At 30.7% G+C, this 15,276-nt stretch overlaps 1 protein-coding gene across 2 annotated transcripts in view; it reads left to right on the forward strand.

The window, feature by feature from the left end:
- The window catches only part of LOC136986926 (zinc finger FYVE domain-containing protein 1-like), a 70,466-nt gene that overhangs the window by 32,709 nt on the left and 22,481 nt on the right, over positions 1-15,276 (forward strand). For both annotated transcript variants that reach the window (XM_067284568.1, XM_067284569.1), the window contains exons 7-9: positions 7,049-7,157; positions 9,633-9,730; positions 12,376-12,493. In XM_067284568.1, the coding sequence (XP_067140669.1) occupies positions 7,049-7,157; positions 9,633-9,730; positions 12,376-12,493 (325 nt within the window). The remainder of the gene's footprint in view (positions 1-7,048; positions 7,158-9,632; positions 9,731-12,375; positions 12,494-15,276) is intronic.

Genomic DNA, 15,276 nt, shown 5'->3' on the forward strand with positions numbered 1-15,276 from the left:
AAATCTTTTTTTTTTTTATTGAATTTTCTAGTCCTATTGTGGTATTAATGCCACTAGAGGAACTACTGCCCTTTGCTTTTGATAATAAGAATAATTTCAGAGTCTCTATTGTGTGAATTATTGAAGATGAGGTGGTTTCTCGGTTGCTGGCATCCACAGTAAAAGAAAAAAAATAGCTTCATATTGAAAATTATTTTTATAACAAATTGTTATAAATTTATTTTTATTGAATGAAATTTTATATTTTTATTAAGAATATATAATTTCATGTGATGATAATCATAATATAATTACCTATTAATACAATAAATTATTAACACTAATTGGCCGATTAATCATATCGGCTGATAATGCGTGACCAATTAATTGGTAATCGGTAATCGGCCGTTTTGCTTATTGGTACATCCTTACTTTTGATAGTTTAAGACTATCCTTTTTAGCTTGTGAATAAAACATTGATTTTAACACTGTAAGACAGAGTATGTTACTTTTTAACATTATAATAGGTAAACATTAGGTGTGAAGTGCATTTAATTTTTTTTTCTTACATGTGTTATTAACAGAATCAAAATTAATCATTAAAAATATAAATGATAAATAAAAAACACCTTTCACTCTTCCAGCACAATATTTAATCATTTAAGAACATTTTCGACTGACTTGATCAGTCTTCCTAAGTTAATCGTACAAACGAAAAAGAACTAAGAATTCGAATTTACGAAATATAAAAACACAAAAAACCAACTGCGGTTGCACATTTTAACGGTAATATGCCTTGTGCATCATGCAAACGTACAATGAATATAAAGGTAAAAAAGCAAACCAATTAAAAAACAATTCAAAATAGGTAACAAAAAATAAAGAACAGTGCTGCCCATGAAGAAGCATGTTATTCAAAAAAGGATTTCCAAGCAGAAGACAGACTGTCTGCATCTCTGTGATTGATGCACTGTGATGTTAATTGTGCTTTATGTATCTCCATTTTCTCTATATGCTTAATTGCCTGTCTGGATCTAGTAGCCTTTATGATAACAGCTTCATCCCAGCACACCGAGATACCCTGTTGCTTAGCAAAGGCTGCCAGAACCATACTGTCAACATTCCTGTTTATCGACTGTTTATGTTCATTTATTCTTTGTTTCAGGTTACGTAAAGTGGCGCCAACATACACAAGGTCGGAGTTAAAACGATGGTCCTTTATTGGTATTGAATATACTCCCATCATTTCGTTAGGCTTCTCTTTTTTCTTATCATTTCTTAACAGTCAGTAAATCTTTGGATTGCATCTATAAATTACACGCAGATTCCTATCCCTGGCTACCCTCAACAATTTTATTCAGAAACGGAACATAGTTCAGTACCATGCTTTTCCGTTGTTCATACAAGCCACAGTTCAAACAAGTGTCCCAGCTGGGGATATAGAGATTTACATATTTAAGGAATTTGGTTAGTTCAAACTATGGCTACTTTGAGATTTGAGTTGAAAATTCTGTTTGAACTGTGATATGCATATGTTAATTCATACATTTAGATTGAAGTTCATGTGCTTCCATATGGTAAGAGAACAATACACCATGAACTGTACTAAGATGGTCAACATGACTGCTTTTCCAGTAACACATTTTTGGGTGTTACTTTACCCATTGACTACTCTTTTCCACTTATCTCATAGAATAGGCTGGGTTTCAGGGTTCCAAGATGGGCTACAAATAGTAGATTGAGCTATTTTTAGGGCTTATGCTACTTGGTTTGGGTAACTTAGTACTTTTTTGGCTACTTTAAAAATAATTTGGGCTACATTTTGAGAATTCTGCTTTACTTTTTATAAAATCTATCTGACAACCTGTGAGGTTCTCACTGGATGTGTGCTGTTTACCAGCAGTTTATTATTAATAATTATTAATTAATGAAAGTAGTGTTCTGTATATGTAGTTGTGTTCCATTTGATTAATAAATTACATCAGTTACATGACATTTGATATATTGTATAGAAATATGTAAATCTCAGATTATTTGAAGTCATGATTATTTTGTCTCTTGAATTTCAAACTAATGAAGATTTCCTATATTTAGTGCTAAGCAAGTACAGAAATACATTTGTTTGGATGAATTTACACCACCCCACAACAATATGACTACAAATAATGGTTTTTGTTAACAAGGAAAATCACATTATTTTAGACTTTTATATAAATGGTAAAAGTTAAATTTCTCAAAATAAATGAAAATAAAGACAATAAAACAAAATGTTTAAAATGCTTTTACTCTACCTGTATGATGTCATTATCAAACATTTTTGTTTAAGTAAAATACTTAAGATAAATAGATAAATAATGTTATGATGATTTGTATTTATGCAAACAATTTTTTTACAAATAAAATACTTATAGTAAACAATTTGATATTGTCCTTAAGGTAATTAATTAAATACATTATAGTTTTTTTATCACGTGTGTTCCAAATAATTTTCTTACATTTTGCTTCAATGTTGCTATCGTAAATATTACAGAACTCTTGGAAACTACCAAATTGGATTATCTCTGCTAACAGTATATCAGGATGATTCTCTCATCTGATAAATGGATCTTTCATGTACTTTGGATAAAATCAAACTGTTTTAATCGTATTTAAAAAATTAGTTGTTATTAAATTCAATTTTCCTATACATAACTTTTGTAGAATAATCATTACAAAGATCTCTTACTCTGTCCAAAGTATTTTATTGAATTCTATTTTATTTTTATAATAATAATAATAATAATGTCATATTAATTGCATATTATGCATGTGTACTTTATTGGACTGCAATTTGAAAAAATTGTAGACCTATAAATTCCCACTGTCGTAGTCTGTCTGTGTCTTTCTCTAATCTCGAGAATGGAGTTAGATAAATTCAAGACCAGATATGGAAAGCTTAGGGTCAAGAGGCCCTGATTAACTATATATGAACTTCCAATACAAATCAGAAGTCATATTATTTCAATTCAAAACTTTTCTCCCAAAAGGAGTTAATAGACGACCGGCATGGTCATCTATTAACTTCTTTCCAACCAAAGAAACATTGTGACAATCTGTTGTTAAATGAAAAGTATGACGTACAGGGGCAAGACGCTACAGTACTAATTTGAGATGGAGAGCATATATTTTAAATTAAATAAATTAAAAATATGATTAAAACTTGCAGTCCCAATGTCATAATAAATAATAATAATTCTATTGCATTCCTTGGGTAGCATCATTATTCAATCTTTTCGTTTTTCTTATTTAAGAGAAACAATAAGTAGTGTTATTAAAATAAAATATTTTTCTCGTAAGCATGTACTTAGAATACAATTGAATTACCTATTATATATAAAGTTCATGCTACTTTCACTGCAAAAACAGCTGCTGATGTCTATCACAAGCTAAGATTTTTGATATCTCCACAGTTTTAAAATATTTCTTCCATTCTTGTAGGATTTGTTTACATTTGTTTACATTACATTTTAAAATAGGAACAATTTTCCTGTTGCTATTAGAAGTATTAATTAGAAAAAATTTGTTATCTATCAATATTTAAGCAGTTTTTGCATATTTTTTAAATAATTAATACATTATATTCTGCATAAATAATTTATATAATAAATGTATAAAAATATTACCAATAGTTCATTTTAAAAATTAACCCCTTGTAAGTCTATAACACTAACATAATTATATTTTTACTTTATAAATAAATTTTATGAAGAAAATTAGGTTTTGTAACTTTTTAAACATATATATAATGCAAATTTTATATTAACCTTTAATACAATATTGAGTCAAAGTATATGAATGAAATATTATTTAAAAAATAGAATTTGACCTGTAAATTATACTTATCTATTTTTTGCTCTACAAATTTAGGAAAGGATACTTGGCAGCATTTAGTTTCAATTCTTGGTACTACACCTTTGTTTATTTTAAAACCAATTTGCTTTGGATTTAAGTCTTGTCAGACAAACAAATGAGTCATTATTAGTTAAAAAGGAACGTAATAAATTTTTTTCTATAAATAGGGAGTAATTATCTAAAATTAAAGTGAATATAAATTTCTTGAAACGTCAAATCAAAATATATATTAATAATTAATGTCATTGCGTACGTATAATTGTTTTTTTAGACTTAGGTTCTTCAACTTTGATAGTAAAGCTATACGATCATTGGCATCCTTAATGCAGCGAGAATAAACTCTATATTCTTTAAATGTTCACTTAAAATTTTTTTAGGATACACTTAATCAAGTGTTTTTTTTTCTTTTTGCTCTGTAGCATTTTGACAAACACTTATACAGTTCATCAAAATACCTACCAAATTTGGTGTGTTTTGTTGAACTTAACTTAGAGAGATGGTTGTGTATTATTATTATTGTCTTAAAAATTATCTATACAAATAATAATTCAATTTTAAAATAAGATTATTCGGATAATTACTAATGTTTTAAATAGAATTTTAAAGAATTAAATTTTTAAGCACTTGCATACTTACTTTTGTCCATCTTCGTGGAGTGGGATTCTTGAAACATCAAATTAAAAAACTTTCAAACTTTAAAATATCAAATATTGGTTAATTAATTATAAAAGAATTTAATAAATTAAAATTAAGTTAAAAAATTAAAATTTAGTGTAAAAAAATGGGTTAAAGTTTACCTAGGGAACCCCAATGACTGAGCTTCCGGTAATCTCGACGGCAGGTGATGTTAGAAATTCGGTGTAAGTGGCGCAATTTTTAAATAACGCTATCGTATGCAAATTTTTTGTTTTTTATTTTTAAGCATATATTATGAATTGAAATTTTCCAATATTTCTCCATTTAAAATATAAATTTAGGAAATGTTACTTTTTGTTTAAACTAACCAGAAGAGTATGTATAATTTAAACAAAAATATTAGATTCTTTTTATAAGATTTTTCAATAGTTTTACATTAATATTGAATTTATGACTTCTAATCTTATTTATTGAAAAGCAATAGATCTCGACTCATTAATGGTTGCAGTCACTACTGAGATTTGTCATTTTAAAAAACATTACTATACTAGCAGACTTGCTTGGCATTGCTTGGGCAGAAAGTAACAGTAGCGAAGATTGAGATTATTAGATTATAGCCGATCTTACTTGTTTTCTCTGGATGCACGAACTATGATAACCTTACATAAATAAAATGATTAGTTTTAAAATTCTAAAATCTAAGAAAACTTGTTTGGAACATTATATTTTGAATTTTTCAAATTTGGAACGAATTCAAATATTCGTTCAAATTCGTTTATTTTGGATTTATTGTTTTTGGGTTACCCGAACAGTAGAAATGATTAAAATATTTATTAATTTTCAAAATGTATACTATATGTGCCACTATTTACTTTCCTTCTTTATTATTTACACTTTATACTGACTAAAACTAATTCTCCTCCTCTTCCCTGGGAGAGTTGAATTTCCAAAAATCCCTTCTTAACCCTTAGCCTGCCGTTTGCCACGCCCCCTTATTTTGTAAAACGGCCAAGGTCAAAATAGGTGAATCAGGCAATATTATTTTAAAAATTCACTAAAAATTAAATTATTATTTTATTCATATGAAAAAAATCACATATATTTATCAATATAGTTAGTTTTAAATACGACATATTTCAATTAAAGTTTGTTTGAAAAATTTATAAGAAAAAAAAAATATATATATGATAACTGACATTCAGACTTAAAAATTTGTTACTATTTGTCAAAATTAACATTGCCTGGTTACTTCATTCTTATTGTCACTGAGCCAATACGACGTACAATATTATTCTGTACGATTTGATATAACATTTATGCATGTATGTTTATTCGTTGTAAAATTATCGCACATTATATCAAACATTTGTTTAAAATCTGAACTTTATTCTGCTTTCAACTAATATAATGAACTAATATACTTTATTCATTTTATATCAAACAAGATTATTTATTTTCGGAATAAACATATGATTACCAGTAGCAATAGATGTAACATTTTCGGATATTTTAGATTTAAATAATAATTAAAAACTAAAAATTAAAAAAATATATAAAATATCAGAAACTGAAGGTCATAACTTTAAATATTTATGATGCATTAACATATTATAGCTGAATAAATTATTATAGCATTAATCAGAAAATGAAAAATTAAGAAAAAACCATCGATAATTAAAATTTTTTAAGTCGAAAAACACCACCTGGACAAAAATATGTGAAACAGACGATAAACAAGACGATACCGTCAAGTGCTGACATCTGTTGTCAATAAATTTTATAAAAATCGATTTTTATCAGGGTAACGATGAATCGGTACCCTGGCCGTTTTGCGATACAATTAGGGTAACGATAGATCGGTACCCTGGCCGGGAAGGGTTAATGTGCATTCTCGTGGCATACCCTACTAAAGCACAGTCAAAAATGCAAAAACTGCATCTAAAATAGTACAATAAAAGCTGAATTCTTCAAGGTAATCCTTAACCCTCTACCTCTTCCCCTCGGGGGATTTTCAAAAATTTTTTATTAGGGTGCATTCTCATGGCATACACTACTAAAGCGCAGTTAAAAATAAAAAATCTCATCTAAAATAGTACAGTAGAAGCTGTTTCTTAGGATTAGCCTTAATTCTCTCCCCTCCCCGCGGGGGAAATTTCGAAAAATCCTCCTTACTGTACATTCCCGTGACGTACCCCGTGTACAAATTTCAACTTTCAACTCTTAACCGTTTGGGTTCTGCGCTTATCATCATCATCATCATCATCATCATCATCATCATCATCATCATCATCATCATCATCATCATCATCAACCCATCTCGATTATATTATAAGATTAGATGTTTTAATGCTTTCGAAATGTGAATCTGTGGTATTTGGTAAATTTTAAATATAATATTTCTCCCAAATTATTCTATATATGCAATGAATAATATTCATTATATTCTTAGAATAATGCATTATTATTTAAAATGTCAGAATTTTTAAATTTCTTTAAAACATATTGTGTTTCATACAAAAAAAAATGATTTATTCTTTATCAGTATACGTTGTAGCAACAGTATGAATCATAGAAGAGACGGTATTCCTCATCTTGCATCTACAAAATGCAGATACCAGCACCAGTTTGATAACAGGATTTATTTATGTAAGGTAATTAATTTAAAATCATTTTGGAATCAAATTAGACAAATGGAAATAAATTTATAATTAAATATATTTAGAACCATTCACAATATAATATAACTGATTTTAAATCATATTACTGTAAATTTAATTAGAACATGAAACATATATTAAATACATATTCTTTAAGTTTTCATTAATAAAAACTAAAACACATTATACAGAGTATAACAGAAAAAGAGGCAATTATAAATAAATGGTTATTAACTTTTGAATATTTTTAAATGACTTTTTTATGTAAGCTAATAACTGTCTATTTATAGTCACATTTTTCTCTGCTGGATTCTATATTTATTTTAAGCATAAAAATATTCAGTAACTAGTAGGTTCGATTTTCATGTTAATCACATTTGAATGAGAATGTGGATTCATTATTGAGATGTAATCTGTCTAAGTATAGATATATAGATATTATGTAATTTTGACTAACAGTAGGCAGTTAAGTTGTCAATTTTTTATTCAGTCGAATAATCAGAATTAATTTTGAAAAATTACAAAATTTCTTACGGATGAACTCTGAGTGTCCTCCTTCCTTTTGTCCTTCATATACAAATAGGAAATAAAAAATCTTGCGGTGAGTCGACCTTTATCAGGAGGCTACTTCCCCACCTCAGCATGCAAAAATGTTACAAATCATTTTTTGGTGGTGGCAAAAACACTTGCCGCCACCAAAGGATGATTTGTAACATTTTTTGAAACTTGGGAATGCCTTGTGCATTGGAATTGGAATCTTTCAAAAGTTAAAGAACACATTTTGATTGGTCTCCTGTGACCATTACATGACTACTATTGGGAAGTGGTATTTTGGAACTTGAATAAAGCTCTCCAGGTCTGCACCAGGGAGTTGTTCTCTTCACAGTTGATGGTGGAGTCCTCTTCTAATGTTTTTTTATATTTAAATTTTTTCCAAATGCCAAATATATGATTTTTTTCATCAAGGGATGTAAGTCCCTTTCTTGATCTAGATGGGTGTGGTTGTCAGTTTCCAATGCAAGGGTGGAAAGAGCTGATGAAGCTGATTTTGAGTGAATGTGTAAAGTTTGATATTGTATATGTACATGAGATGTGATATTCAGTGAACAATGTTTTGTTGTGTCTAATATTGTAGCCATATTGTGTTTTGTTCAATGTGTTAGATAAAGGATTAAGTGCAAAGAAGTACCAAAGAGGACTCAAGGAATCTCCTTGAAAAATTCCTCACTTGATGTGTATTTGATTTATTTTTATGTGAGTGTTATGGAGTGTTAAGATGTAATGTTGTTCTCCAGTGAAGCATGATAGAACCAAGGAAACTAATGAATTAGGGATGGATTTTATACATACTAAGTGTGTGCAGCAGCCAAGTGTGTGGGACACTGTCGAATGCCTTTCTGTGATCAATGTATGGCATGTGTATCTTTCTGTGTTGCTTATGAACTTGCCACAGGATAACAGAGTCAACGAGTAGTTGTTCTTTGCAACCTTTGTGATTTCTACGACAGCCTTTTTGTTGTTCTGTAAGAATGTCAAGTTCATCAATATGATTGTTTATTTTGTTTGCAATGCAAGAGGTAAGAATCCTGTAGTGTTGGAAGACATGATTACATAATAATAATGTTAAAAATTGTAAAATGTCAGTTTTGTGGCATTTTCAGTATATTGCATTATTTCTGAGATGATTAGCTTTAAAAATCAAGATTAATTTCGTCTACATATAAATTGTTAAAAGAAAATTATTACAATTATATATATATATATTATAATCATTCATATGCATTTTCAATTAAAAATTAAATTTTAAATATACTAATTTTTACAAATAATGTACAAGTTTAAATTTCACAGATGCAATAACTTACATTTACAATGATAAGTATAATAATTATGCATACAGAATGGCTTCAAAGTTCCTATATGTGAGTGTTGTCTTTGGTTTAGCTAAAACCTCAATAACAAATTCATTGGTTGATAGATTGAATGAGGGAGGCTATGCAGTTACCAGATCGTAGAGTCCAAACTTAATAAATAACTATTTGCTTTTGGACACTGTGAAAGAAAAAATTTCTAAACTCTACATAGTTTGAAGACCTAAAACAGCTATCAGAGACTGCTGTAATGACTTCCACCTATCAACATGGAATATGATGTTCAGAAGAACTTGAGGAAAAATTTAAATTTGTGAAGAAAATGACCATAAATTTAAATTCACATTCAAGCCTAAATTCACCTAACAATTAAATAAGATTAGAATAACTATCAGGATTTAATTTATAGCACTTTGTAGCTACTCTAAATAATTATTAAAATGTAACATTAAAAACTTTAGATGATAAACTATTTATAATTAGGATATTCAAAATCTATTATAAGTATTTAAAATCTTAATTGATTTTATTTTTAAGTATGATAAATATTATTAAAAAGCACTCTTAACAGACTGAAAATATGAACTGTTTATTTCAGAGTTGTTATGAAAGAGGTGAAGAGATGGTTGTAAATCCTAAAACATGTGCTTCTTCAGATATGCCATGGCTTGGGCTAGCTAAATATGCTTGGTCAGGGTAAATATTTTATAATTTTAATTACTATTAAAATGAATACTTAAAAGTTTATATCTGACTTATCAATATTAAAAGCATTGCACAATTAACAAAATGCTATTTGTTCCTAAATTTAAAATTTGAAAAAAATCTGGACTATTTCTCAAAACAGTGCCAAAAATCAACTGTTTTATACTATACTAGAAATTGCTAAAAGCTTGTAAAACATGAGAAATGCCATTGCAACTACTTCCAACTATTTCCAAGGCACAATTAGTCATACTACATGCTCTGTTAATCCTATTGCATGTTTAACGAGCAGCCTGGTCAAACTTTGGTGGCAAATATCTTGCCAACCAAGGGTCATAATTAGAGGTATGGTTTCTTGTCTTTCAATTCAAACTCTGCAGAGTGGAGTCTTTTTGCCGATACTTCGCAGGGTCTGGACATCATTGTTGATTGCATATGTACTATGGAGCAAACAGAGAGTTTCATTGGCAATGTGATTGCTAGGATTGATAAGGCTTGCAACCTGACTATTCCTAGAAAGCGATTTGGTCAACAGGTGGTCCCATGGAGTAATGAACTCTCTGTGATGAGAAGTACTAACATCCGACTCCGTAAATGTTTTCAACAATGTCAGGATTGTCGACAAGACACTTTCGGGGAGGAGTATCTCATAGCATTTTTATAAGGATACCATAAAAAAATCAAAGTATGACTTGTGGAAAGACTTTTACTCCAATGCTGGTAATGATTGATGGGGTTTTATTCAGAGGCAAATCTACATATGGACTAATAGGGCTTAAGCCCTGGGCCCCCAAGTTTCAAGGACCCACAAAAATTGAATTATTTTCATAAATTTTTAATACTTTTTCATTAACAATGAACACTTATCGTATAGTAAAAAGTAGTTGATATTAATAATATAATAATAATGATAATTTATGGTATTATTTGTATTAACAAAAAATGGGGCCCTATTGGACTTTAATAAGCTCTAGTCGTCATAAAATCTAGATCTGCCCCTGGTTTTATTTACAAATTGTGTTCAGATAAACTTAAAACACAATGTGTTCTGAGTAATGCCAATGACCTTACAGGAGGGAATGCTTCTCTGGAGACCATTATGGACCATCTTTTCAATCACTTCTGGGCAGGTGCAAAGTGGCTGTTCTGCAAACCTCTTTCACCTTGCGGAGAGCTTCCTTTTCCAGTAGAGAAGCCACTATGTCATCAGGCCACAATATCTTTACCCACCAACTTCAGAGGGGCTGTCCACAAGGGTCTGTCTGTGGGCCCCTCTTTTTTGGAGGATATTCTTTTTGATAACTTCTTGAGAATGGACTTTGGTTTCAATAGCTGCATCTTCACTTATGCAGATGATGCATTCATCATCTTTCCTTCAAACTTCAGGCAGGCCTTCGAGATCGCTGCTTATAATATCCTTTCAGTGGTGTGTGATTGGGGCAGGCACAACAAACTTGTTTTTAATGCTTCAAAAACAAGAGGTATAGTTTTCTTGAGGCCACATAACACAGACTTATATATCAAAGGGCTCCGTGTGTCAAGATAGAAGGGAGGTGTTACAATCATTAATGAGCTCAAGTTTCTGGGCATAGTTTTGGACAAGTGACTTACCTGACAGGTGCATATTAAACATGTTACCGATAGAACAAACATTATCAACAGTCTGCAAATCACTTATGCATGTGCCGTTAGGAGTGGGCCTATGGCTACTCATATTACAGATGCAGACTGTTGTTGGCACAGAGGAGAGCTTTGATCTGGCTTACCTGTGCATATTCCACTGCCTCCAATCAGTCCCTGCAAGTCATTGCCAAAAAGCTTCCCATCCACCTACAGCTTCAGAAGACTGCTAAGTGATATTTTATTTCCAGAAGGTTCAAGGTCGATATTGGAGGCTTCTTCACTTCAACATACGAGGTTAACAAAAAAGTAGATGAACTTCCACGTCCAGCTCACCGGAGGGGTCTACACGCAAGACAGTGTTATTCAGTAGATATGGAAGTTTTCACCAATTCATCAAGGACTAGTAATGGCACTACACCAAGGCACCAGCCTTGGTGTATTGGCTTTGTGTGTGTTCTTGGGTGAAAAAGAATTTTTCTTTGAGGCATGTGTTCTTCACCTAGAGTGCTCGGTCTTCCAGGCTGAGGTCTTTGCCATTCTTTTTGCAATTTGTTGGTGTGAGGAGAATTTTGCTGGAAGAACAATACCTGACCGTTCCTATTTTAATTTCAGAATCTTACCATTTATAAGCCAAAAGGCCACTCTGTACTCTACCCAACTGTGCCTCATAGTGTCGGGGAAAGAAATAAAGATTATTTGTGCGTGTGTGATTTCTTTCTTTTGCTTGTCCAGAGGAGTCTAAAATTTGGGGGTCCAAACTGCTCCATTCGGAGCTGCATTTGTACCCATAAAATTTCCTCTCATATATTCATTTACAGAAGTTTCTTCTGAAGGTGAACATATTGAAAATGTTTTTGTAGGTTATTTTACAATAAAAAATAACATATTTTGTTAATTGTGGAAAGAATTGACTAGTGTTAGGATTGAATAAATTACAAGAAGTCATTATTAAATTAGATTATTTTTAAAATAAAAAACTAATTACTACTATAATTATTGAAAATATTTTTCAGATATGTATTAGAATGTTCAAACTGTGGGGTAATCTATAGAAGTCGTCAATATTGGTATGGAAATAAAGATCCTTGGGAAACAGTAGTCAGAACAGAAATACATCATATATGGCCTGGTGTATGTAAATAGCAAATTTGTTTTTATTTAATTTTTAGAAATGCTAACGATTATAATTTTACAAATTATAATTAACGGAACTTAAACTAATAAAATAAAATGTAATGAAATAGATTTTATAACAATAAGCATTGGAATTTTAGAAAAATTTTTGGTTAATGTTACCCGTGGTATCGAAGATGGCGACGGGGAAATTTTTCCCCCTAGATACTAGATGCCGACGGGGAAATTTTTTTTCCCTACGTTCGAGATGGCCGCGTTTCCGGTCGCCGTCTTGTCTGCACGCAAGCTAACGTGCAAACAAGATGGCGACCGTCGACGACAATAAATTATACTTAACTAGATGTTAAAAGATATTTTAAACTATTTTAAACATATATATATATATATGGTATAAATAAACTTACATTAGCGTTGGTCCTTCGCGGTCCTTCGACGCTTTGTTGAAATCGATGTTGAAGACTCGGAAATACTTGATGTCGTTCTTTTCTGTTTCTTTTTAGTAGTACTTTTCTCTGCAATCTTCTTAGTTGCCCCCCCGCATTCCTTTTTTTTCCGAACGTTTTTCCGCTATAGGGGCTGCTGGGACTGTCGCGGGTTCCTTCCATATTGGTTCCTTTCCACGTCCGGGATATATATTCCGTAAATGTCGAACGAAGGTAAAAAAAACGATCTCCTAGTTTTTTTGAAGGCCAATTCAGGTATTTTCTATACATAAATGCGTACATGTAAGAATCGGAAAGGTCTTCTGTATAGTGTTTTGGAAGGTTTTTTTTTATTTTTCAAATATCCCCACAGTCTTTCGATATTTTGGGTGTGGACTCCCGTTTTTGGATCGACGAAATTTTCAGAGTGATTAACCGTCCTGTGTGATATTTCGATTCCTTCCAATTTGTCGATATTGTAGTAGCCTTTCCATTCGTCAGTCAATACAGTAGTGCCCGAATTAATAAATTTCGATATAATCCAATTGAGAGTATTTTCCGACCTGTCGTTTACTTGGCAAACGAAACAGCTTTTATCTTCTCGGCAAATGCCTCCGACGACCCATTTTGTGCTTTTAAGCTTTCTACCTTTTTCGTATTTTCTTTTACAAATAACGGTCTCGTCTATTTCGACAGTTTTATTTGGTCCTCCTATTTTGAACGATAGAATATTATGTAGTGCTACTAGCATTACAAATCTGATATGGTTCGACCAATCGACTGCAGCTTTGTTAGATATTTCGGCGGCATTAGCAGAAATATTTGTAGAGCAATCGAGCGCAAGGTGATGCCATATAAACGACAAAATCGAATTCCACGGTAAGTTTCCACATTTACCTTTAACTGTACGTGAAGGCAGAGCTCCCGCCCAAAATTCTTCGGAATTCATATCTATATCGACTTCATATCTTGAGTTAAAAAAAAAAAAAAACTACAAATTAAATAACAAAGCTATCGTTAATAATATTATCACACAAAATGTGAATTATCTCGAAATATACAAACCTAAATCACAAAAAAAAAGACTTCTCTTACGAATAAATTTTCGGTTTTCGATAGACGTACCACACGTCGAAACTTTCCTCTCGTCGAAAAATTAATATTAATTTGCATAATGCGACAGATAGTACGGGTACGCCCCCAGTAGAGATTATCACTCGAGAATCTGATTCGAGATTACCGGAAACGCGGCCATCTTGAAAGTAGAGAGGGGAGAAATTTCCCCATCGCCGACGAGTCGCTAGGGAAAAAAATTTCCCCGTCTCCATCTTCGATACCATAGGTAATATTAACCAAATTTTTTAATCTGTAAATTTTTAATTTGTAAATATTTAAACTATTAAAAATTTCTGTTTTTATATCTTCTGATCATTATTAGTTAAATTGCATTAAAATCATTTATTGTACTTATGCAAGTTACTATTACTTTAATGAGCTTGCTAAAGTATTGATAAAATAATTTTGTAAATATCTAAATTGAGATGTGAAAGATTTTAATATCATGTAAGAAATTAAGCCTAAATCATATTAATTATCAAATAATCAAGCTGGAATTATCATTGGATAGTTTTTTGGCTAATTAAATATACAAATGCTCTGTCATTTGGACTAAAGGTAGGCAATTGTGCTACCATCTTTTATTAAACTTAATAATTAGAATTAAGTAAATAATTTAGAATATTCTGGAAATAAAGATTGATCCAAGCAGGGTGTGAATCTGCAACTTCTGCTATCCAGACCTCCATCCAATCTTTGCTTCCAAACTAAATGATTTTAAAAGATGTAACCAAGGAGGGCTATGGGATTTTAGTAACCATCAGACTATGAAATGAGCTACCTGTGTGGTTATATTTTCTAAATATTTAGACTGGAAGCAAAGATCAAATGGAGGTATGGATACTTGGCAATATATCTGCACAGTAAATAGAAGTTGTAGATCCAAGTCTCACTCCAGATCAAGCTTTTCTTCTAGAATATTCTAAATTATTTATTTAATTTAATATGAAATGTTGACTTAATTGCTTATCTTTAATCTAAATTACATAGATTTGTAGTTTAATTAGCCAAAATGCAGCTTTATAACAAATTTAGGTTGATTATTTGATTTTTAGTATCTTCTTAAGTTGTAACATGCAATAGATTTAATTCAATTGATGAAGACATATATAGGAATTTATCAATGAATGATCTTTTATGATATATGTATCTTTACTGTTAGATTTTTTTGTGTTTAATCGTATTAGAAAAATTATTAGTGCTGTTTATTTATAGAATATCTCTTCATCCGTAAGTTGGTTG

This window comes from Centruroides vittatus, unplaced genomic scaffold, assembly GCF_030686945.1.
Source record: "Centruroides vittatus isolate TY-2023 unplaced genomic scaffold, ASM3068694v2 scaffold_1323, whole genome shotgun sequence".
Lineage (NCBI taxonomy): Eukaryota > Metazoa > Arthropoda > Arachnida > Scorpiones > Buthidae > Centruroides > Centruroides vittatus.